Raw genomic sequence first — 24684 nt, forward strand, 5'->3', positions numbered from 1 at the left:
AATCTTCCAGCAAATCCTACAGAGCAGCTACCAACCTCCCAAGCCTTTCTTTAGAATTTCTCCTGTGGTATTCTCAAAGTGAGAGCTGTGTAATTCTCAGCATGAAATCTCAGGCTGCATGCCTTGTTGAAGGCTGTGGTCAAACAGTTCACAGCACTGTCCGGTGTGGGTGTGTTTGTATATGTAGGGACATTTTTTACATTTAGTTTCTAAGTTTCAGGCCCTGATTTTCCACATCCATGAGCTCTGAGTAGCTCTTGGCACCTATGCAAGCACCACCAGGAGCCTGCTCAGGCAGAATGGTGTATTTATTTGCACTGGCATGGTGCCTGAGGAATTACCCAGGAATAGGGCTCTGGTGGGCTGACCACCATAGAAGAAAGGTCTTGACAAATGTTTCTCAGACATCTGATACCATGGGAATACTTTGTTCTAGATGGGAATTGCAAGGGAGATGGCAGATGTGGCCAAGCAGCCCTTACCCTGTGCAACTCTTCTATGAATGGTCAACAGAGCTGTCACACAACACAACCTTTGGCTGCACTCCTGGGGCTCTTAGTCCTGCTGGGGTCTTGAGAAGGGATGAATAGGCTGAGCATACAACTGTTGTGCAGAATGTCCCCTGTAAACCATTTAGGAATCTGGGAACTTCACCTCCCCTGCATCCCCCCTGCCATGGAGCAAGCCAGTGAGGAAGAGGATGTAACACTCATAGGAATATTGTGGGAATACAGTTTGGCACCTTACTTGTTCTGATGCAGATAAGCACAAGAGTTCAGGAGCAGAAGTTACTGATGGTTTGGTGCCTCTGATTGGTGCTGCCCAGCTGACTGTGAGGAGAGCCACTTTCAGATGCTTTCCATCAGTGTTACTGCTCCTCATAGTTCTGATGGAGAGCAACCAGCCAGGAATTATGTGATTTTGGCAGTCTAGTACCACATCTTATAGAGGTATAACCTGACATGAAATCTGGATGTGTCATTCTGTTTCCACTTTGGTAGTAACACTGATGCAGCAAAGGAAGTGCAAATGGCTCTAATTTTCTTGGATTGAAAGATCTTTGTCCCAGAAATCAACCTCTGGTGTGGCCAGTGGAGACACCCTGTTAATTCACCTTTCTTAAACTTACAGTATTTATGTCTTTGTTGTTCCAGGGTGAACAAAGAAGGTTCACTTCTCTAAGTGACCCAGCATTGCCTTTATGTGTTCAGAAACAGGAGCCTAGATTTAAAAGATGTAGATGAGATTTATTCATAGTGTATATAGTTATCAAACCTCATGAATAACAGCATCCCATGGGCCTGTATTCTTGTGAATAAGTTGTGTTTCCCTCTTCTAATAGAATTGTTCTTATCTGATTCTCACCTGTTTTAATATTGCTGGGGTTTTTGCTTACTTGAAAGTGTCTTATTTTTGTATCCATGAATGATTTATCATCAAATCCATGTCAAAGCATGACAGAGAACTCCTGATAAAATAAATTTTTTCCAGGGTGACATGGGGCCAAATATACCTTTCTGCTGTGTAGGACTCACAATGATCCTAAAGCAGCCCTTGGACTTAAAAACTTACACCTCAGGAAGTCTGAGATAGAAAGGTGTCATCCCTCAATGCCTGATTGAGGCCCATTTTCTGTTTAGTATTTTTAACCTCCTTCTGTTTAGTTCCTGCTCTGCCACTTAATGTAATGCCTGTTTATTGCAGACTGCTTTTAGTTTGGTCCTTTTAAAAGCTCCCTGAGGCACGATGATGGCTAGAAATTAATGTATTCCCTTCCCGCACATCCAGCAGATGTGTGTATATTGAGTTAGTGTCTCTAGTGTTTAGCTAATTTCTCTTCAGAGCATGGTTGAATCACTGCTACATACCAAACCCATTTGTGGCCTTTTCTCTAACTACAGGGATAGGTAGATTTATATATATATATATATATAATACTTTTGGCTTTAACTGCAAAGGGCTTGTGTGACTTGCAGATTTTTATGAAATCACTAAAGATGCTGTGCAATTGGACAGCACAGCTCCTGGTGCTGAATGCAGCTGGATTCAGCAGGAGTGTGTGCAAGGCAGACTTTGCATCCTGAGACCTTGAATTGCTTTCCTGTGTCATCTTTGGTTACCCATCTTTTTCTTACTGGTTGGAATAGAAGTCAACTTTGAAGAGACTACTGCTGGTTGAAATGCTGAGACTGGTTAATGTGCTAGGTAAAAGCATCCTTGCTAAGCATCAACATTCTTTCCAGTTAACTGTATTCCTGTTTCTCCTTTTCTAATTGAACTACTCTAATGTTCACAATACGCAAAGCTGTGATAGTTACATCTCAGCTGAGGTTAAGGTCACTCATTTTACATCTAAAGGGTGATGCCTTATTTTCCATCAATAAACTGAGGTCTCTCTCCACGGATTTGCAGACCTTTGTATCGTCATCCCTCTTGATGAGGCAGTCACCAGAAGTAACTCTTTGGAAGAGCATTGGTCCTGTCCTACTCTTCCAGCCCTACATAAAGCAAAGTGCCATCATGCAAAGAAACTGGAAATGACAACTTCAGACTGCACTGAGTTTACCAAGGTAAGACATCTTAAGCACGATTTTCTGGAAGCTCCCCCCCAGCCCCTTAAGGTAGACAAAGTACCCTTCCCACTGTACTAAAAAGAATCAGCCGTTCAAGTAAAGTCTTTTAAAAAATATAGATTTATTTTAAGCACATGAAACATCAGGAGAGGCACAATTAGAGAAAGTACAACATCACAACGAGCTTGTGGCCAGACTGCAAGCAGTAACTTAGAGGCAGAGGTTACCATTTCACATATGAAAACCTGCTGAAAGTTGGTTATTATTGTAGTAGACAGTCTAGGCTTTGCTCATCTCAGTTTTCATTTGAAAATATCTTCTCATTTCATCCCTTCCAAGTTTTTATTGAGAAGTATTTTCCTAAATAGCTATATATTTTAAATACTGGATAAAGTGCATTCAGATGAAGGATGGAAGAAGATAAAGGCCCAATTTCCCGTGCACTAGAGAGGACCAAGGCAAAACATGTTCAAATCATTGACTAGAAAGAGCTTGGTTTTGAACCAAACCCCAAGAACACTGAGTAATGGCACAGTAATGCAAACATGGTTTCTAGGAGACAGCTTTAGAGTAGATACCAAGTACTAGAACTATGGTTTGACAGCATATTTGCCTTTCAAGCTTTGCAGAGCAAGGTCACATTCCTCTGTTGATAGCTGCGAGAATAAAAAATACGCTGAAGTTTGAAATGTTCCTCCCACTGTGATCCTGAACAGTTGTTACTGTAAACAACATGGTATTTATTTTGAAATAGTCCATTAATTCTTAGGTCTTACTGTCTGCATTTTCCTTTAGACTGTAAGCTGCTATCTTAGCATTCCAATTAGTAATTTGTTGTTAGAAGTGCAGCCATTTCCACCTGTCACCAGCCTTTAGGCCTAAAGTGGTTTCTGTTAACCCCTGTGAACCAGCATGTCTTGTTCAGAAGCTTAGACTTTCTGGTTCATAAGTAGTTAAGGGCAATCTAAAGATAGCCAAAAAACACAATCTTCAACTCTCAGCTTCCTGTAACACATTTCTGTGTGTCTCAGAAATTTGAGAATGGCTAAATGATATTGCAAATTAGAACACTCTAGCATAATTTTTTTCCCTTAAGTAATGTTTGGGATATAGAGAAATTGAGCAGCACCAAAAATTCCACTTAGTTTTAGACAAGTGGACTCCTCAGTCTGCATTCTGAGAGGTCACTGCAGTGCTGGAGCCTTGTACCCCTCTTAGCACACCTGTTACTTTTGTGGAAACATGAACTTGGGAGACACTGAACAACATTCCCAGTACTGTGATACTGACATTAAGAACTAAACAGTGGTTTTTCCCTTACAATCAAACAGGAATAATTCCTCCTGTTATGAAAGTAAAAAAATCCAAAAAGAACCTTTTTTTAAATTATAACTTCCATCTCTACATCAGTTGTGCTTATGAACAGCTGGGGAAAATATCCTGTAGAATTCAAGAGGTGAATTATTTAACTCTTCTCAGTCATCCTTTTTGTCAGAGGTACTTGAGCTATCTTCTTCATTGCCTTCAGGACAGACTTTATTTCTTGCCAGTGGTGTTTCTGAGACTGGGGCTGTGCTCCTAACTGGGCTGTGTTTGCCTTTGGGTGGCTCAGTGTCATGCTCCTCAAACATACCTAGCTGGTGTCTCTGTAGATCTAAGTACGTAGTAAACAACGTGGCATATTCTGGATGCTTGAGTGCGAAGTTCTTGAACTCCTCTGAAAAACATTAAAAAACACAGATGCTACGCTGCAGCAACAGAATGAAAGAAAATTTCACTGCCTGCTTCTTTCACTGAAGCTGATCTCCAGTTAGTTCCTTCTAAAAAATCCCAAGAATATCACACAAAGTATCTAAGTTTGTGCTTCAAAAAAGCTCTCCCCAGAAACAAGGTATGAGAACCATCAGGGAATTTGAGGGAAGTAAAAAAGGAAACTCCCTGTCAATATGACTATAAGAGTATTCTTTCTAACAAAAGGACATAACTTACCATAGGAGAGCTTCCCAGTTTCATCTGCATCTATTTCTTTGAAGAGCACAGAAACATCAAGCTCAGGCAGCCCCAGTGCTGACTGAATGATAGAAGCAAACTCATCTTCTGTTATAGTGCCATCTTCATCCATGTCAAAGAGCTGGAAGAGACAGAAATTGTGTAGAAATACTTTACCTATGAACCCTCTGTGCACATCAGCCACTCATCACTGCTTTCTAGCATTCAGGAGCTCTGGGAACAATGCCTGGGATTTGAAGAGCCTGGAACAGGACTAAGAAGACACTTTGCAGAGCAATGTCCATGCCATAGCTGGGAACAGAACATTCTGCCAAAACAAACCAACCTCACAGTTGAACCTTGGTTCAGTGATAAAAATAATACAAAACTGATAAAACATAAACAAAGATGTAGATTTATTGTCACCATGAGCTATGCTAAGAGTCTACTGGATTCAGCCAGTCTATACTGGAACATCTTAGGTTTTAGTCTCCATTTTCATTAGGCACCCCTGCTATCAGCTTGAACTTGCTGTCATAGTTTATGCTCTGACATATCTAAATTTTAGTGTATGTGACACTAAATTTTAGTGTATGTGTATAATTCCTTACAATTAAGGAATTAATTGTAAATAACATGAATTTTGGTTCCTGGAATGCAGGCAGTTGAGGTACACTGAGCATCCCATCCTTCCCAGTGCATCCTTAACCATCTGCTATGAATCACCCCTGGAGAAATACAATGGATGGAGGGCTGTCATTCTTAAATATTTGCTACAGGCAAACTTTGCCATTGTGAAGGAAAAGACGTTTAGTGGCATGGAAAACAAGCAGCAAAAGGAACCCAAGTTCCATTTTAGACAGGCTTTTACCAGCTGAACCAGTTGTTTTGTGCTGAAACTGGAAAGTAAAACAAACTACTGATTTTATAATCAGCACACTTGTTAAGATACCAAAGAGTATCTTAAGAAGAGTCTAGGAAACATCACAATGGAACAGCAACAACAGCTGCTAGGCTTGCTTCTTCATAGGAATCTGTACTGATTAAACATCCCTAAAAATGAACAAATCACCTTGAACAACTCTAGTGCTTATCTGGAAAGAAGCCAGTGGCTATAATGGATTGCCACAAAACCTCTGGTACTTCCCAAGTATGCATGAGTACAGGGAAACACCCAGTTTACAAGGAACGTGAGCAGTATCTCAGTATGTTGTTCAGTAGAGTGCATAAGACCAGATTAATGGGTAAAACAACTGGATCTGTGTCCAAGAGCCACTAAAAAAAGAGCTAAGGATTCACAGCATCGGTCATGTATTGCCTGCCTGTATCTGAGATGTGAAAGGAGCTACTGCTCCTTGACTGCTTGTACTATCAGGGCACCACAGGACAAGCCAGCAGTTCTCAGATGCAGCCCAGTTTTGGATGTGCCAGTCCTGAACAGCCCTTAATTTCTTTTCCCCTCTTTGTTAAGAACAATGGCTCTAGTGAGGTTTGACCCACAAAAGGATATTACTCCATCTATTGTGACATTGAAGAATCACAGCAGAAAAAAAACCTCAGGCAAAAAAACTACAAGTGCTGCTGAATCATTTTTGGAGTTAGCCTGCCAAGTTACATATTCATTAGTGCCTTCAGATGGCTTTTGAAACCCTTCTCTATGATGCCTGCAATTCCTCCCCTCCCTTTCACACTCTAAATGTCAATTGGTTTAAGAGAATTACTCACATTTGCATAACAGATTGAAGCTATAAACTTATGATTTGAAAGCTAACAGACTTACAGTCAGTCTTGATTTGTCAGGTTTGTAGATTTACACTAAATTGAACTTACCTTAAATGCCATCCGAATAGTCTCCTCTGTGTTGGCTGGGTTACAAAGAATAGACAAACCAATTACATACTCCCTGAAGTCGATGGTGCCATCTCCATTCTGTAACCCAAACATGCACAGCAGTAGTTATAGTTAATACTACAAATCACTTTAAGAGCTCTTCTGTAAATCAAACACAACACATGCACTAAGACAGTTTACAATACCAGAGGTTTTTGTTCTTCCTGGGAAAAAACCTCGCTAAATCTGTAATACTAAGGCTGGAGTAGCAATATACATGTTTTCAGTAGCTACAACTGGGTAAAAATTTCTATTTTATAAACAAGCAAAACACAAACAAAAAAGAATTGAAACAACTTCAAGTTTTTCTTTAGTACATGGCCTTCAGGAAGGCTCTAAGAATAACTGGAACCCAGGTGCTTGAGGTAATTGTAGCAGTGCATGCAGCACTGGCACTTGCAGAACTTCAGAGACCAATGCAGCAATCCGGAATCAACAGGCCAAGAGTGAGGCTGTTGCTTTGAGTTTGGACCTTCAGCAATAAAATATATGTCAGTGAAAGGACAACCAAATCACCCCGGTTTATCTTAAGCTTTTCTTTGAAGCCTATGCACTGCCCTACATGCTATTGAGAAGCCAATGCACTGTCCTACCTTTTAAGAAAGGCAAGGACTTCATTGGAACAGCCTCTGTAATAATTCCAGTTTTGATCTGAACAAACATTTCAATGTGTTAACTACAAAGCTACATCAACAAAATATTTGAAGCTTGTTTTGATGGGATTTGTGATTAATTTATTAATGTGTAAGCTGCATTATATTTGCAGACAGGGAGAATGGCAGATGCCTGATGAAATCTATGCTTATGTCAGTAGTGTTTCTGTCATCACACTGGAAGTTTCTTGAGTGTTTTGGGAAACATCTGTCTGGGCAAAAGCCATCTGCAAATCTTGGTGGGACACAGAGCAGGTAATGACAGTGTAATAGAAATGACAAGTAGTTAATTGTTTTGAATATTCACAATAAGGGCATTCATCAAAAATGTTTTAAAAGCACTCTGAAGTGTAAAGCAGAGTTCCCTTTGTGGATAATGTGCATTATCCACATATCTGCATTTCAACAAGAACATTATTTTAAAAAGTGGAGTGCCTATGTATGAGAACAGCACAAAACTTTTTCAGCCAAGTGAGAGAGAGATGGTTGGCTGGGTAAATCTGCAGCAAAGAGTCAGACCAGGATTCTATTTCTGGCTCTCCTACCAACTTCTAATGTCTACTTGAGCATACCAGCTATTTAAAGTAAACTTTAGAATAATTTAATTAAAAACAACTCCTGAAAGAAGTTAACACAGCTGCGGCTGCACATGGAAATATGACAAGAAAAAAGACAAAATAAAGGTCAGTTTGCTTTCATTAAAGTGCGAAAACTCAGTAATCAAAACTGAGCACAGTCTGATAGACAGAACTCCAGCCATTTTAGTGGGAAACAAAGTTACTATGCTTGCAAGATCATGTTGTGACTAGTTCTACTAAACTCTAGGACGCTGGCTAACTTCCAAATGCTCTGGTATTTTGGTTAAGGAGAAATGACGGGGTTGCTGCCTGGAAAAAGAAATGGAAGTTAAACTGAAAATACAGGAAAACCTTCAGTGCTTATGTAACACCACAGCAAAAAGCACTTGCAATTATCTTTCTATGTGTATCTGTGTTTGCAGCCTGAATACAAGAATATTTTAAGGAAGCAACATGTGAGCTGAGGTCCAGTTCTCTCAATGACAAAGTAGAACAACAGAATTTGGGTATTTGTAGTTATGCTACACAAAACAATCAAAACATAATGTAACCTTAACAACTTCTGTTTTTCTTTAAGGAAGACAGCTTTCTGCTACTGTCTTCTCTTAGCATGCTATGGTAACTGGGCTTTTGTTGTTTTTTTAATATAATACAGTAAATCTTAGACTTTGGAAAACAAGAAAGTTGCACTGTCATAAGCATTCTCCATTTAGATTTTCAGAGGGACTGAAAGCCAGATGCAGTATAAAGTTTAAAGTACTACTGCATCAATACTTTTGAGGAGGTATCACACTACCTCCTGCTTGCTTCTCTATTGCTCAGAGCCCAAATGGCACTATGTGGCACAATGGATAACTGAGTGCTTTTCCACTGAACTGGGAGGAGGCTGAATGCCATTAGGAAGGAACAAGCCTCTTTTTTTCTTTGACAATATTACTATTTTTCTGTTTTCTATTAAACAAAGTGTAGGAGAAAAAGTCTGGACACAAATTTTAAGTCAGTTTCAAGTAAAAGGTTTCTGCAAGTATACAAGGGAGGGTATCTTATCAATTTCAAAAATACTATTTGCTAAGTGTAAGTGCAAGATTTAGAAATCAAAGCTATGGAAATTTACAGACCAAACCAAACCAAACCAAACCAAACCAAACCAAACCAAACCAAACCAAACCAAACCAAACCAAACCAAACCTCTGTGTCCCTGGGGAAGGGCAGGGGCATGAGGACTCTCACATCTGGAGACTGCCTCTAGTTCCAGGCTGTATATTTAACTCATCTTTTCACATTCCAGCCAGCTCGCGCACACCCGAGATAATTTTTGTTTAAAGCAGCAGAACCTTGCCAAGAAATCCGCCTTATGCAAGAGCTGTTTTGATCAACAATGTAATCCTTAATTCAAATAAATGTACCTTTGACAGTTCATGTTACTGCTTTTTTTTTTTTTTTTAAATTCAGAAGTTGACATCTTAGCCAGAACTGCATAACTACCTTGAGTGGGATGCTGCACTCCGATGAAATTTCACTCAGATAGCCAGAGGTTGACTTTGGCTGGCTGTCTACTATGTGACTGCATAATTATTTCAAGTTTCTCTAAATATAAATGTAGTATTTTGTTTGCTTTATAACTATGTTTAGGCTTGAAGGAAAGAGAGAAAAGACTAGTTCATGGAACTGTAGGAGGGAGAAGATCATTGCAAAAGTAGCCTTGTGTAAGTCTTCAATTTTATCCTGGCCACCAGATAGACCTGACAGTAGCACTGAGGTTTTGCTTCAGCAGCCAAGCATGAAAAAGCAGAATTAGAAAGGAAATGGAATGATTATGTAAGTTCACTGATCATTACAGTTATTGCAACTCTAATGTTTTTCCCCTTGTTAGAAATAACTGTACAAGACTCTACCAGTGACTGCCTTCAGGCAAACAGCCTTTATTCCAGCTTAGAGACTGCTGACAAATCAGAACAGCAACATCAACACCAAACTTAGGAGCTTTTTTATATAATAGCTATACTCGTATGCAAACCACTTTACATTAAAAAGTAACTAAGCTTAGATCATTCCAATATATTCCCTAAGCTTAGAGTTTAGAATTTTCTGAAGACAGGCTTATGCAACTGCCCAATCAACAACCCACACAAACCCCTCAGAAAAGCAGACTGGTACATGCACAAGAGGAATCACTACACTTGAAGCTGATCCATCTACCGCTAGCTACATCTGCCTTAAAAGACTAAAGGCAAAGACTACAGTTGTACAGCAGAGGATTTTAGCCCTCCACATCTATCTTCCACACAAAGCTGCTTTTTGCCACGCCTTCACGAATACATGGTCAGCTGCAGCCAGTCCTCAATGGTCACTTTGACATGCCCACTTCCATCTTGGTCCAGGGACTTGAAGGCGCGGAACATGCTGTCCAGCCGCACCAGGCAGCTGATGAAGCTGTTGAAATCCATGCTGCCGTCCTCGGCGGCGTATCTGCGCACAATCACCTGGCACAGCTGCTCGTTCAGGTGGAACCCCGCAGCCTTCAAAGCGTTTGGCAGCTGGGCTCTCCCAACAGTGCCTGACTGATCAGTATCGTACTGCTTGTACACACACTGCCACTTCTTGACGTTGTTCCACAGATACTTGAACTCCTCAAAGCCCAGTTTGCCGCTCGTATCGCTGTCCATGACGGCGACCATGCTACGGCAGGTGTCCAAGCTGAAGCCATCCGTCTTCAAGTCTTGGTGTCTGGAAAGGACTTTGTTCAGGATGTCCCTTAGCTCTGTGGCACACACTTCCATATCATCTCCAGCCAGCTGGGCAAACAGACGACGGAACTGTCTGATCTCATCACTCTCCTGAGCTTCCACATTTGTAAAATGATTGCGAGGAGGTGGAGGTGGCTCTGGATTATACTGAGCTGCCGCTTCACTTATAAGGTTGACGAGACCTCCAACAAGTCCTCCAATATTCCCTGCACCTCCACCTCCTGTTAGGAGCCCCCCAAGGCCACGTGCAAGGCTTCCTCCACGACTACTACCACTTCCTCCACTCAGCAAAGCTTTAGCAAGGAACATTGTGAAGATTTTTTGAAGCGAGTTACTCAAAGATCCAGCGTTCTGTAGCTCTCCAAAGCTGTTTTGTGTCTGACTTGGGTGTAGGCGAAACACAGCTTATCTGCATGCTTAGACTTCCCCATGTCTGTGCATGTCTCTGGCTGCCAGTTACGTCTCACTGGTTTCAGTCAGGTGTTGGTACGCCTCTCTTTTCTTCTTTGCAGCGTTATGTTTATGTGATTTGAGGAAACATTTTAGAGAAAAAAAATAATGAGGCTGAAACGCAGAAAGCAGTCTCAGAATGCCTGTGCTCATACCTGAAGTAATTTGAAAACAGCCCTGTTAGACGAGCATGACTGTTCCTCAGTTGTGTGGATCTCCTTAAAGGTGCATGCAACTTTGTACTTGTTTGTTTTCGCAATCTTTTATTCCCTCAAATTTTTAGTGAATTGAGCATTGCTTTGCTAGTTCTTGTCATTGATGTTGCGCCATATAAAGAAATTGAAATGGTTGCCCTTAATTACTCTGGTTGTCACAGCACATTTCTGATGTAGGTACTGTGCTTCAGGACCCAGACCACATGCCTCAGGAGCCAATGGTCCAAGATGGGGAGGCAGGAATGACCAAAGGATGAGTACCTAGCTCTGTTAGAGCTTCAACACATTCAGCAGTTCAAGAAATAAATTTGGCTCTATCCTATTTTCGAGCTTGTCAAAAGTTTTCACCTGGAAAAATCCTGAAACAGTTTTAACCAGCATATACCATGGCCTCCCAAGGACAGGTGTACTGCTAAGACTAACTGATCAGGAAGAGCTATGGTGAGCTGGGAAAGCTCTTATAGTTCAGAGAAAACCTCCAGTCCACAGGAACTTGCAGGACAACAGGGTGTGTGCACTGCAGCACATGTGGAGGCCTGAAAGTAAGATTAATTCTATCTCTGCTCTAGTCATTGATGCTTCTGGTATTGAGAGAAATGCAGCCATTTTTGTCATCCTCAGAGAGAAGCAGAAAATTGGAAAATTTACCCCTAGCACTGACTAGGGGTAAAGCCTAAATGATCATGTTAACACAAAGCCCCCTTTATGGCTGGAGAGAAGAAAGAGGAGTCTCTGTAAAGTCTAACAGCATCCTTCACAAGCACAGCAGAAACACTGCAGTGCTCCAGTTAACACTCCAGTTAGCTTCACTCTGTCTTAAATTATCTAATTAATAACAACAGCTAACTAAGCTTTCAAAACATACATAAGATCAAAATCTGCAGTTGGCAAAAGAAAATATTCAGCTGTTACCAGCATGAAGATTATTGTCTGATACTGGTGCAGCAACTTGGCCCAAACGAAGGCTGCCATCTCCCAAGGCAGAAATGAATGAATGTTTTCCCCACTGAAATTTATGAACAAAACTGTAAGTCACCTACCTTGCTTACAGAAACTGTTAACCAAGAAGCATTTACTAAGCTGGACATAATGAATTATAATAAATATCCTTTTGGTACGTTATTTCTAACAAAATATTGTCAACAAGTCAGTTAACCGATTACTCACCCTGTCAAAAAGTAGAAACAGCTCTCTGAGGACATCTGAAATAGGCAGCTTCAAGTACTCAGCAAACTCCTCAATTCCAATTCTTCCCCCTTTGGAAGCACTTGCAATAGCAGCAAAAGTATCCAACTGCTCTCTGACATGATTCCATTTTAGGCTATGCAAACATGAGGGAGAGGAGATATTTCTATACAGCAGTTCTTGGACAGATGGAATTTCAGTAGGAGTTATTACAGTGTTCAAAGATGAAAAACTGCCAAACAGGGCACGTGTGTACAGCATTTCTAATGCTGTACTTCAGACCAGATATTTTACTTTAAATCAGTAATTAAGGACTGCTCCCCTCTGGTTATTAATATTAAAAGCAGGCAGTTCTATGCTTGGGTATGTCAGACTTCCATAGACTAACTTCCCAAACTGTCCAATTACTAGGCTGCTCCAGCAGAGAGCTTTTCATCACTGTACATTCAGGTGTAACAATATTTTGCTCCATCATGCTCTAGGGTAAGCATTTCCTTGACTGAGGGAGCACATGTCAGCTCTTATTAGCAACCTCTCTACCCAAAAACTCACTATTGCTAGAGCCTCAGAAGCATCAGATCTCTGCAGAAACATACCACTGCACCTGGTAAGAATAATTAGGATTGCCATGTAACTATTCCAGATGGAGTTCTATAAATGGATATATAGCACATAATAGTAAGTCAAGATTTATTAGACACACTGAGATTTCACCACAGCCATGCCAGGTTATTTGATGGAATATGGTTACATGGCTCAGTCCTCAAAGTCCACTGTATCCAGACAGAAAAAACTGACATCATTAGTGACACATGGCTGCAGAGTAAAACTAAGAACAGTAAGCTGAAGTATCAGGCTGGAAAAAGGCTTTTTACTTCCTGCCACAAGTTGCCAGTACCTCACCAGTAAAGCAATTTAAATTTGCACCAAGATTACCATCAAGTGCTTAAAAGAGGTACTGCTCTTTCTTACCCTTTGGTGAGAAAAATATTTTCTCTTGCAACATTGGAGACAAAAATTACTCAGGATTAGTCCTTACTGGGATTTTCCTCATCTCTGACTTCCTTGTAATTTATGGAAGTTGTATGCATAAATACATTATATTACACATGGCCAAGTCTGTTGTCTGGTTATTTAATCTTTGGCAGACAGCCATCAACACCTGCAGCACTTTAGTTATTACTCTACCAAGAGATGAAACTTCCCTTACTTGAGCTTCTTGCTAATTTTGGTGAACTCCACCAGCCCAGCTTCCATGGGTAAAGTCAACTGCCCTGCTGAAATCATCAGTCTGCAATCTTCAAAAGTGTGATCAGTGATTGGCACATTCAAAGCACTGAAATAAAATTAAGGAAAAAGCAAAATCAATTTCGTATATGAAAAGAACTTTTTGTTGATGGCTTCCCTTCTCTGATATGTGAAACAAAGGGTAATTTATTCTTGCACTGCTGCAAGTAGGACAAAGCAATACACACCATTTCATGAAACTGTGAAACCACACTGGGAAACTACATTATGGCAGCACCATGAGGTTTTAATGTTTACAATCTTGTAAATGCAGCCCAGTAAGGCTGCAGAACAAACCACCACCCACTTTTCCTTGTCAAGCAGAACAGATGATTTTATTCCAGTTTTCAATGAATTGAACATACATTCCAATGTAAGACAATCTTCTTTATGCTCCATGTAAAAACAATCAGGGTAATATAGTATATGAGTTTGACACTTCCTGGTGAAAATCTAGAGTAATTCCTATATATAGTACCTGGGACTTGATTAACTTGTACTTTATGGCTAGGCTATATGTGGAATTTCTGGATATAAAAGAACAGCTTTCAAAGGTTTTACTGATGACCAGTTACTTACCTTGCCATGGTTTGCCGGACTCTGTTGGCAAAAAGAATTGGATCATTCTTTTCTTCCTCAGTAGGAACATGAACAGGCAGAAACTGAAAGGGATGAGTTATCCAATCAATTCAATAGCTACCACTTCATTAGGAGCATGAGCAATTTCTTATTTTTGAGTGTAGGACAAGAGAAAAACATCAGCTGTGCAATGAGAGGACTGGGCGCTAGAGGTCTCAACCACCTTAGAAAATGCTCAGGCTCTTCTGCCCTCTCCACACAAATGAGATCTACTGCAAAACTGCTTCTTAAGGATTGGTAGAAGCTTCTTTAATATGTAAAATCAATCCCCCAAAGAAGGAAAGTACAATAAATACATATTTAGTTAAAAGATTAAATGCTGCACTGGTAAGAATGTGAGTTTGAAATATTGCACACTTCAAAGATGTTTTTAAATACACACTGCAGTCCCACCTCCTACCTGTTAATTTTATCTGTCAGCACATGACTGGTAAGTTTCCTGTACACATTTTCCCCACATGACAAAACATTAAGGAATCATAGGTCTGAGTTGTAAATAGCACACTAACTGGATACAATTTTGGAACTCCAGGCAGAAGGAAAAAAATCCCAATAACCCCCCTCTCCTACCACACCTAGGAAACACCCCAGTTATCTAAATGGTAAGATGCTTTCTACTGAGGATTCAGTATTAATATATAAGAAGTTGAAAGTACTTTTTCACTAAAATAGCCTCTAGATGAACTATTATCTGTTGTGGCATGAACCAGCACCTGTTTGCAAAGTAGTGTGTGTGGAGGAGTGCTTTGCTCTTTCTACTTCCGTTGACAGTGTTTGCTCACAGCCCTGTTTACTGGGCCTTTTCCCAGCTATGGTTATCATTTATCTGAGTTCTGCTGCTCTGCACCCTGCCCCGAATTCATAGAATATAACAATTCCAAAATAAGGTGTTTCTCATGGTTCACTGGAAGAAAGTTGTTAATTATGTGCCATTATCTTGCTTTAGTTATAGTGCAGGTGCTGGTGATGCATTATTACAGTGCTAACTCTCCCATATAAACACAGTGAATAGCCTTTCAAAATTAGTTTTTAAGAAATGCTTTCTCTTTATGATTAAAACCAGTGAGTTTATGGAATTATCTGTCAAATAACCATAACAATTTTCTATTTATAATTAAAAGTTGTTTCCCCTGTAAGGAGAGGAGAAGTCCAGCTGCTCATATGAATATTTGAGATTTCATTCCTTCTGTAAGCAGTTGCCAGCTTTGTTCAAGGTCTGAAATAGGTCCCTGGTTATTACAACTCCCCTTCAGAAGTCACATAACTCTTGAACCGAGAAAGCCCAGGCACACAGTACACAGAAAACTCTGTCATCACTGGCTGAGATGAAATCATAACTCCAGGTTTATCTATGCAAACATGGTCATGGTTTTCAAAGTGGTCATTTACGTCACTTGAGGCTGAGGTCTTGCTCACAGAGCAATGTAAATTCCTGGCAGCTTAAACACTACCTTCATCCCCTTCAAAAAAAACCCCTACAATTATTCATAAAACCTGTTTGCCAGAAACAACAGTTGAGGAGCAAGAATTTGGTTTCCTGACCTCCTGCAGTGGCTGCACGATCTCACACCCTCAACTGCTTATCTGCTAGAGAGTGGCAAGTGCATCTTCCCAGTCAAACTCAGTCCTGTGTGAAAAATCCTTCACACATCTTTCAGCAGCAAAAATATTTCTCTGATCTGTTTCTCTGATCCTGTGACCTAGTCTCTCTTCTAACAGAATCTGTCAAATGATGTATTTTTTGCAGCCCTAAAACTCACTGCCAGGCTCAGCCTCATGTTCAACATCCCAGTGTTAGAGCTGGACTGGACATGGACACACAGCCCTGGAGCCCATCACTGCTCCAAAACAGCAGGTAGAGGCAGTGCAAGACTGGTGGGGGTGGAAAGGCTACTTGCTCACAGGATGGGACAGCCAACAGAAATGTCCACTCCAAAAAGGAGTAGTTGGATTTCCTCCTTCTAAAAGTTTCTCTTTTCAGAAACTGAAAGGCTTTTGCACTGATGCTAAGAAATTAGTTTCATTTTGGGGACACACATGCTGCTGTGAAAGCTGAAAATTTTTTCATGTTTCAGTTTCATCTCTTGGAATATGAAATTTATTTTCTAACAAACAAGTCTGACTTCTGTTCTGAAGCAGGGGAAAATGAAGTTTTCCTTCAACTGGAAGGGCTACATTAACTGTTTCTTGCTCCCTTGTATATAAATCACATAGCAATGCCCTACTGAAAAAAATTATTAGGATAATTTTCTCTGGATTACACCTACAAATATGTGTCTAATGCATGCACTATACAGTCGCAAGATGCTCCCTTAAAATGAATTTCATTGTTCCACAACACAGACTACACTGCCAATTGTTAGCAGTAACAACAGTGCCTGTATTCACAAAGCTTTGGACTCTGCTAAGTTCTGTGTTTTGCCAATAGAGCAAAAGATGTCATTTTCTCCCCTTCCTCAGGTTCCTAAACCAACTTAGTCCACACTGACAATCCTTTGTGGTCTGGTAGGGAATGTATTTTCAAAGTTGTCTCTTTGACAGGAAGCAGTTAGTGTGGGTGCACACATGAATTCTTTTCACATTAAGAAGTGTGGATGTTGTTTCAGATGTTGTTCATCTGTCTCTGTGCTGTGCAGTGGATTTTAATGATCAAGGGAACTGGTTCCTTATATGAGCTCAGCACAAGTACTTGAATGAGCTCTTAGTTGTAGAAATCTGTGAGAGTCCAGTCTGGGGAGATGGTGAGGCACAGGAGGTTGCTGTGAAGGGATCAGAGAAATGGGGAGGTAGGAAAAAGATGCTGTTACCTTTGAAAGAATGCATGCTAATTCTTAGTTTTAACATCTGTAGAATTCATGTGGCGATAACAGTGATTTTATAATGCTCTAAAAATAAAGACATTTCTGGCAGCTGTCTTAGAAACTCATCAGAATGATACAAACATATGGACAACAAATTAAATCTATTATTTACTGTGATGCTTGTTCTTGGTTCCGAGACATTTGATTATTCTTCCCTAGAAATAACTAATAATGTGAATAATGCATTTATATTACAACAGAAATTCCCTGGTTGCTAAATCTTAGTACAAAAATATTTCCAATTCTTACCTCAACTTCTAATCTTGTGAAGATCTGACACAGTGTCATTATGCACAGCTCTTTACTGCAAGCGAAGAGGAAGAAAAAATAAATTTTACTTATTTAAAACAAAAGTATTTGCATGTCAGCAGATCAAACTTTTTAAAAGCACAAAAACCAAAAGGCAGTATTAGGCAAGGTTTTTATGTACCTTGCAGTGAAGTTTCCTAAAATATTACTTTTCACATTTTTTCTAACAGGGCTTCAGCATATAGCTGCTGCTTGCTCACAGGGCAAGCAACTTGTCTGCTCTCATGCACAGTAACAATTCTGCACAGCTCTTTTGCCACTAAAATGCCTCCTTCTCTTTAAAGAGGTCCATGGATACTGGATTTTAAGCTTTAAGAGCTTTGATTCTGAGAAGCAGAAGTAGAGTAGTTCTCTCTATCTTTTATTCTCTCAGCTGCAATATAGGACCAGAAACTTCCTTATGCAGAACTGGATTTGTTAGTATTTTCTAGTCATTTTGCAAATTATAGTAACATTTACAGAGATGTGTTAATGAAGCGCCAGTAGGGTAAGGACCATCAGTGCTTCTTTAAAAAGTCACAATTTTAGGATCAACAGATAAGCTAGGGGGAGGAGGAAACTGCTGAAGAAGATAAGCACAGTCATTTCTACCTCTGACTTGCTCTTTGCACTGTGATTTTGAAGCAGAAATGCACATTTGATCCTTAAAGCAGATGCATTATAATAGAAAATTTTCAAGAAGTCTTTCTCTGTTCTTGTTTTGCACAAAATAAAAAAGGGAAAAGGCAAGAGAACCTATGGGATCCTGTCTATCTTCTGCACAAGTCCACTCTTAATGCTCCATTTTCTAACACAGCAGGTATACCTCCCAGCAAGGCACAAAAGTAAGAGGGAAGTAGTAAGCGAAAGCAGGAACTGTGTCAGGAGGTTTCTGAGCAGGAGACTGGTACTGTCCCGTCCTGGCTGCAATATCCAGGAAGTTTCACAAAGTGAGACAGTTCTGCATTTTGTGATCTGCACGTCTGTGCAGGGAATATTCTTCTGGTTCCAGTTAGTTTTATTAAGCATTTATGGATTCTTCTCTATCCATCCTTCTCTCCTCATGATTTTTCTAAGCAGCTCCTTTCACCTGCTCACAGGTTTTGATTTGAGCCTTCACCATACCCAGCCACCAGGCTTAGAGCATTTCTCCATTCTGAGTGAATGGGCAGCCTCCTACCTCCCATGGGAATACCTCTAATTTAATTTCTTTCTTTGCTTATTCCTACTGCATCTATCATAACTGAAGATACAGCTCTATTTCAATCTTTCAGTGTAAACCCTCCATAGAGGACATCTGTAGTATGTATTGAATTTGCAATGTTAATTAGTCTCAGTATGCTGATAAATGTATCAGCAATAGTAGTAACAGAAAAAAATCTTGGGAAATCGAAATGGATGTTTTCATCATGTTGACTGTCTAAGTGTGCAGATGTTAGGATTATATATATTAAAAGAATATATATATTTATATATAAATATATGTATTTATAAAGATAGCTTAAAAGGTCCTTATGATCTGCTCCACTAGTCCAAGTCTGTTTCAAAATTAGCTGCCTTACAAATGTTAGATAGTAAATCAGGACTACTGTACCTAGATACACTACATATTCCACATGAAAATGTGGATAGATGGATGCTGAAAATGCACATTTTAATGAATGTCTGTAAAGTGAAAAGTATTTTCCAGACATATTTTCAGTGGAGTTGTGAAGGTTCTTGAATACTTTCCTTTGTTCTAGTGTAATGTGTGAAACAGGAGAAAATGGAAAAAAAAAGAGTGGCAGAACTGGAAATATTATTTTCCTTTGCTAATCCCCTTTCTCTAGCCATTCTGACATGAAATCTACTGCATGACAGCATTCTATTCAGGTATTTCCCCCTCATAAAAACAGATCTAGAAGAACATGTGTCTTGGCTTAATGGAATCTCCTTGGCAGAATGTTTAGCAACAGGAGAAAAACTTCTGTATGTAATTTTCAGTATGACTAAGAAACTTACAATGAATAGCCCTGCCATGTCCAGGTCACAGTATCCTAAGGAAAAAAATAAAACACAAATGTATGACAAAACCAGATGAAAGTTAGTGAGCATATAAATTACAATTTAAAACAGGCACAAGTTTAGTAAAAGTGGATGATGTTTTTAAAGGCCTGTAGTGAAAATAAATAAAGGTGCTAAGGCAAATAGGATTCCCTGCCTTAAAAACTTGGAAATAAGCATGGCAGACATTTATAAACAAATGGGAATAACATTTACAGTCAGTTATATATAGTAAATCATTCACTCTGATCTATACAACAGAAGTAGGGAAAAGAAAAATTATTAAGATTTTGTCAGTGGGCCTTACTGGTCTCTTTAGAGAGGCATTCTCATAAATACGTCTCATTTAGCTTTTAAGGACATTTCTGCATAATTCATCATGCTTTTTTCTTTGATATTTTGTTTTTCTTTTTTTTACTCTATGTTTATTACTTCTTTTACAGTGTGTACTGGCAGATCCTTAAATCTTATCAGTGAAATACCAATATAGCAATATCAATCCCCTTGAATGTTACTATTGACGTTCATTTGTAAAAGGATACACAAAGGAGTCTTTGCAAATAACAACAGTAACAACCACATTTTTAATCTTAACAAAACATTAGGAAGTGAAAGTTTGGTCTTTTCTGGATTTGTTGGATGACCAGGAAATTTTAAAATAGTTGAAATTGTCCCAGCCTTACAGCTGGAGTAAAGTGGAGCTGCACAAGGAATGCTGCATGGAAAGAACATCTGCAAAGCTGCTCTCCTGAGGAGGGGTGCTGGATGTACTACATGGCTCAGCTTTGCTTCTGCTCAGAAACTTTGCAAGTTCCTTTGCAGAAAGGCTATATTGAGGTTAACCAAAAAGTGATGACTAATAGGGAAGTTGTGACCATTTTAGACTTCAAAGTACAGGCTCTGTGGCACTGCAGGAAGTTTCCAACTTCCGCCACAATAATTTCCTGTCTCCCCTCTTTAGCTAAGAAACCCAGCAGAAACTTTTCACGGTCAGAATAGCAATTACACCATGGTGACACTTGGCAAGCCTGGCTGCTTCCAGGAGCTCTTCAGTGCTAAAGCTTGGAACAACATATTCTTCAGTGACTATGCAAAGTATTATTGTAGGTAGCACTTAGGTCAGGTTTTGCCTTCTGAATTATTAGTTAGTAACAGAAGCATGTTCTGCTCACCAGCTTGTTGGGGTATCGGAGTAACACGGGTTGGACAGGGACTCGTGGAACAAAGGCACCTGCAGCCACAAATTAGAACTAATTGTTACAACTAAGCTTAATATAGCAATTGGGAGCTTTAAAGTGATTCATTTCAGACAACAGTACCTGGAAGGAGACATTTTTAAAAACACAAGGAGAAGGAGAAGTGTTCTACTTCAGTTTTTTGTTTGTTGTTTGATTTGGGTTTTATATATATTGTAGGTTGGGTTTTGTTTTTTTATTTGTTTTTAAATCATCATCACAACCAGCAATATGTCAGGACATAAAAGGGTTTGGCTCCATCTCAATGAGAAAGCTGTCTAAGATCCCTGGACTGTTCAAGCTCATTTTCTGTGCATTATCTCCCCACTAATGGGCATTAATTTCAAAGGATGAGATGCTCACAAGACTTTTGAGCATGTACTGAATCACTCTGTAATCCATCATCACACGTGATATGGATCTGGGCATGTAGTAATGGTTTTGTAACACTTCTACCCAAGACACTTAGGTTTTAAAAACACTGTAAAAAAGTATCAGGTTGCTCTGCTTTCTTAACTTAAGGGCAGGACAACAATCTAATGATCAGTAATGCAGTGAAGTATGTTTCTGTCTTAAAAATTATTTGTTTTCCTGGCTTGCTAAGCATTTCACAAACACATTTTGTAACTTGGTTACTAAATCTTGTATGGCAAAATTTACAGGAATCTAAGACAGTCCAACTGTTAGCTGAGATAAAAGAACATAATTCGAGTAAGTTCAAACATTCATCTCATAACAATTACAGTTGAGTTTCTGAGTAAATAAATTAGATGAAAATTGTACCCAGAAAATCCCCCAACTAACTAACAAAATACATCACAGATATTTTGCATTCCACACAATAGCACAAACCAGAAAAGTAAGCTGACTAGTATAAAAGAGTGGGTTTAGTGCCACTGAAACCTTAATAATGTAAGGGATTCCTACAGTGCTGTTGTGGATGATGTACCTTCACAAGTTCAGTCCTTACTACAACTATCAAATTAATATCACATATTTTTTTCCAACAACAATGGGATAAAATCTCTCACCTTGTTTAAATGTTATCAGGCAGGACCGGTTTGTGCAGGTGCCTTCTGGGAAAATCAGTATCTTGGATTTAAAGAGAGAGAAAAATATATATGCACACATATATTTCCTAAAAGGATTATAGTTCAGTATCTGTTATGCACAAGCTGACATTATACAAGCTCTGTGACCTGTTGTACTGTATTTTATGTCATTACTATTTCCAAAGGAAACAAACTTATTCATGAAAGATGCTCACAATATTATTAATCTGGTTCATCCCGATTTGTAAACCAATGCTTTCTAAGAAAGGAGCTCTGGGGAAAGAGCTCCTATCAGTTCAGAAATATGGTACAAAAGGCTTTAAGTGTTTCACTTGTAATTTTAGTGTTGGTAATAATAGAATTGTTCCTCTGACAGTTCCTTATTGAGCTGCTGGGTGTATAAATATAGGAGTCTGGGCAGAAAGGAAGTGAATGAGGTACTTGGACATTTACAGGCAGAGATATTATCAGTGAGATGCCAGCTGTGATGAGATCACAGCTTGAGCAGCACAGCAAAAGGCAGAGAAGGCACGTGCTGTGAGCAGAGCTCTGAAGGCATTACACACCACAGCAGCCTCTGAACCCCAGTGACTCAGACACGTCAACAGCCAAAAGGTTTCTGAATTAGTGTCTGAGAGAGTACATGAAGTGCACTGTGAACTGCAGTGTGATACCGAATCCAGCGCCCTATGGAACACAAGCTTTGTGCTTCTCCTAACACCACAGATCACAAGCAGCATTCCAAAAACACCCCGGCACAAAATGGTCTGGATCAAGTGTTCAAGGTGTGCTCCCACTTGAGTCTGAATGAACAGCTCAAGGCTAGCTGTTAGAGGCCTCAGTAGGTCACACCCAAGGGACACACACTGTTCAAGGGTATGACAGAGGCAACTGCACACAGCAAGTTACAGCCAGTCCTCCACAACACATCCGGTAATCAGAAACTGTGGCTAGGGCACAGGACTAGGAATCACCCAGTGATACCCCCAGTTGTACAGCTGACTCAGTCTTGGAGATTCCCAGATTACTTGACTCATAATCTATTTATGCCACAGTACATAACTAGGTTTCAGCCCAAGTGAAGCACTAGTGCAGGAGCCCATTTCCCTTTCCTCCTCATGCTGCTTTCAGCAGAGATCAGGTCTACCAGGACATTCATCCATAACAGTTTAGCAAATCATAACTACCAGTGTAGTATGTAAGCCCAGTATTAAAAAAAAATTGGCATGTGTACATTTAACTGACAAATTTTAAAAAATAATGGAGGCTCTGAAATTATTTAGCATAGCTTAGAAAAATACCTTAATGAGTCAAAGTACCCTAAATGTTAAAAAAGCTTTAAGAAAGGTACTTATGAAGTAAAAATGTATGAAATAATGTCATTACAAAAAAAATGGCAAGTGTTGGTCTTCCCTACTTGAATGGTCTCTGTTTCCATAGACTGTTCAAAAAGTAGAGCAGTAAACAGCAGGTCTAGCTGTCACAGAAACCTCCTACTGAAGTCTATAATCCTCACCTCTTAATTTTCTTCAAAAAATAAATCTGTTCCTCAGTGGAACAAAAGTGAAGGGAAAGTTAATTTTTCTTAGTCACTTAGGGGGTATCCAACTATGACTCAAGAGACATCATGATTTCAGCTACTGAACTATTTTAAGTAAATTAACCCCCAAGTAAACAAGTCAAGAGGGAATTCAAAACACAAAGCAAGAGTTTATACTCAAATCTGCACAGGAGATGTTTGGAGAAAGGTCTTATATTATCACTGACTGGATTTGTCCAGCAGCATGGCAATTGTACTCATGATATGACATTGTACTCATAGTATCTGAAGGCAATGTGAGACCAGAGTCAGTGCAACAAGAAGAAAGCAGAAAGTCACTCCCAAATGAGATGTCAGTAGATGCACAACTACTCCCAGTCTTTCTTCTTCCACAGGATGTGGATTTCCATCCCAGGCCTCTGCTTTTCATATAAGCAGCAGAGCTGTTGCCTTAACACTCTCCTCCCTCCTGATCAGCCCCTGGCCCATTAGCTCATCGAAATGGATGCAGAACAGCAGCTTGCTGCTGAGCAATGACCACAGGAAACACTGTAGAAGCAGTGTTGCTTCCATGTCAAAATCCTTCCACAGTTCAGATCAATCTAAAAATATTTGGTTTAGTGCATTATTAACCTGAAGAGTGAACTGAGCTCCACCTTGTCTATACCCTACGTGAGAAACTGAGGTTTTGAGCTAAAGTGCTGTTTGTACTGATCTTGGACATTCTGGTTTAGCCATCTCATCAACTGCTCATCCTCTACCTGGTGTGAGCACAGCTGTACAGTCTAGCTTCAGAATACTGATCCACACATACCAATGCAATTCCTCTGCTACACTGAAGTCAGCATGTTAAGACTTGAAAAGGGAAAAGAGACATCTGCATTTGCAATAACAATTGGTACTGGCTGGACTTAACTGATCCATCTGTCACAAAAGAACTCCTTCTGGACACCAGATTTTTCCCTCCTTAACCCAGTCATATACCTGAGAGGTGACTTCATATCTGTACACTTTAAGAAATCTATCCAGCTGGTCACTTGTGACACTGATGCACAATGAACAGGGAATAGGAATACACCACAGAAGAGATGTTAGTAGTGTATTTATTACCTGTGGCCACTGGCCTCTTGATAATGCCCGCCTAGTTATCTCAGCAACTGTGTTCTTCCGTGAATCAGGGTCTTGACGAGAAACTGCTACAGGCTGCAGGGAACTTAAAATTGCTGTGAAACAGATAAAAAAAAATTTGCCTTATACTAGTGCTTAGAAAACACATGGGGTTCAAGGCTTCCTAATAGCAAAAACTTCTTATTCGTACACTAGGAGACAGACTCCACACAAACAACTTTCAGACTAAATTGGTAAGAGTGCTACTTATGTCTTTCTGCAAAATGGGAAGTAAGACACAGAAGACATACCCAGTCTGCCAGCTGAGGAGCTTTACAGTAGATATAAACAT

At 39.7% G+C, this 24684-nt stretch overlaps 2 protein-coding genes across 7 annotated transcripts in view; both read right to left on the reverse strand.

The window, feature by feature from the left end:
* Window positions 1-2674: 2674 nt before the first annotated feature.
* The window catches only part of LPCAT2 (lysophosphatidylcholine acyltransferase 2), a 29996-nt gene continuing 7986 nt past the window's right edge, over window positions 2675-24684 (reverse strand). For all 6 annotated transcript variants that reach the window (XM_015639741.3, XM_015639742.3, XM_033517190.1 and 3 more), the window contains 11 exons: window positions 24336-24448; window positions 21665-21725; window positions 20571-20629; window positions 19357-19391; window positions 17317-17371; window positions 14147-14229; window positions 13491-13616; window positions 12263-12416; window positions 6393-6491; window positions 4563-4704; window positions 2675-4290 (listed from right to left, as the gene is read on the reverse strand). In XM_015639741.3, the coding sequence (XP_015495227.1) occupies window positions 4049-4290; window positions 4563-4704; window positions 6393-6491; window positions 12263-12416; window positions 13491-13616; window positions 14147-14229; window positions 17317-17371; window positions 19357-19391; window positions 20571-20629; window positions 21665-21725; window positions 24336-24448 (1169 nt within the window). In that variant the 3' untranslated portion in view covers window positions 2675-4048. The remainder of the gene's footprint in view (window positions 4291-4562; window positions 4705-6392; window positions 6492-12262; window positions 12417-13490; window positions 13617-14146; window positions 14230-17316; window positions 17372-19356; window positions 19392-20570; window positions 20630-21664; window positions 21726-24335; window positions 24449-24684) is intronic.
* Window positions 9586-10886, reverse strand: CAPNS2 (calpain small subunit 2). Its single transcript, XM_015639746.3, has one exon. The coding sequence runs from the start codon at window positions 10737-10739 to the stop codon at window positions 9993-9995; it is 747 nt and encodes a 248-aa protein (XP_015495232.1). The 5' UTR covers window positions 10740-10886; the 3' UTR covers window positions 9586-9992.

This window comes from Parus major, chromosome 11 (genome assembly GCF_001522545.3).
Source record: "Parus major isolate Abel chromosome 11, Parus_major1.1, whole genome shotgun sequence".
NCBI classification, from domain to species: Eukaryota; Metazoa; Chordata; class Aves; order Passeriformes; family Paridae; genus Parus; species Parus major.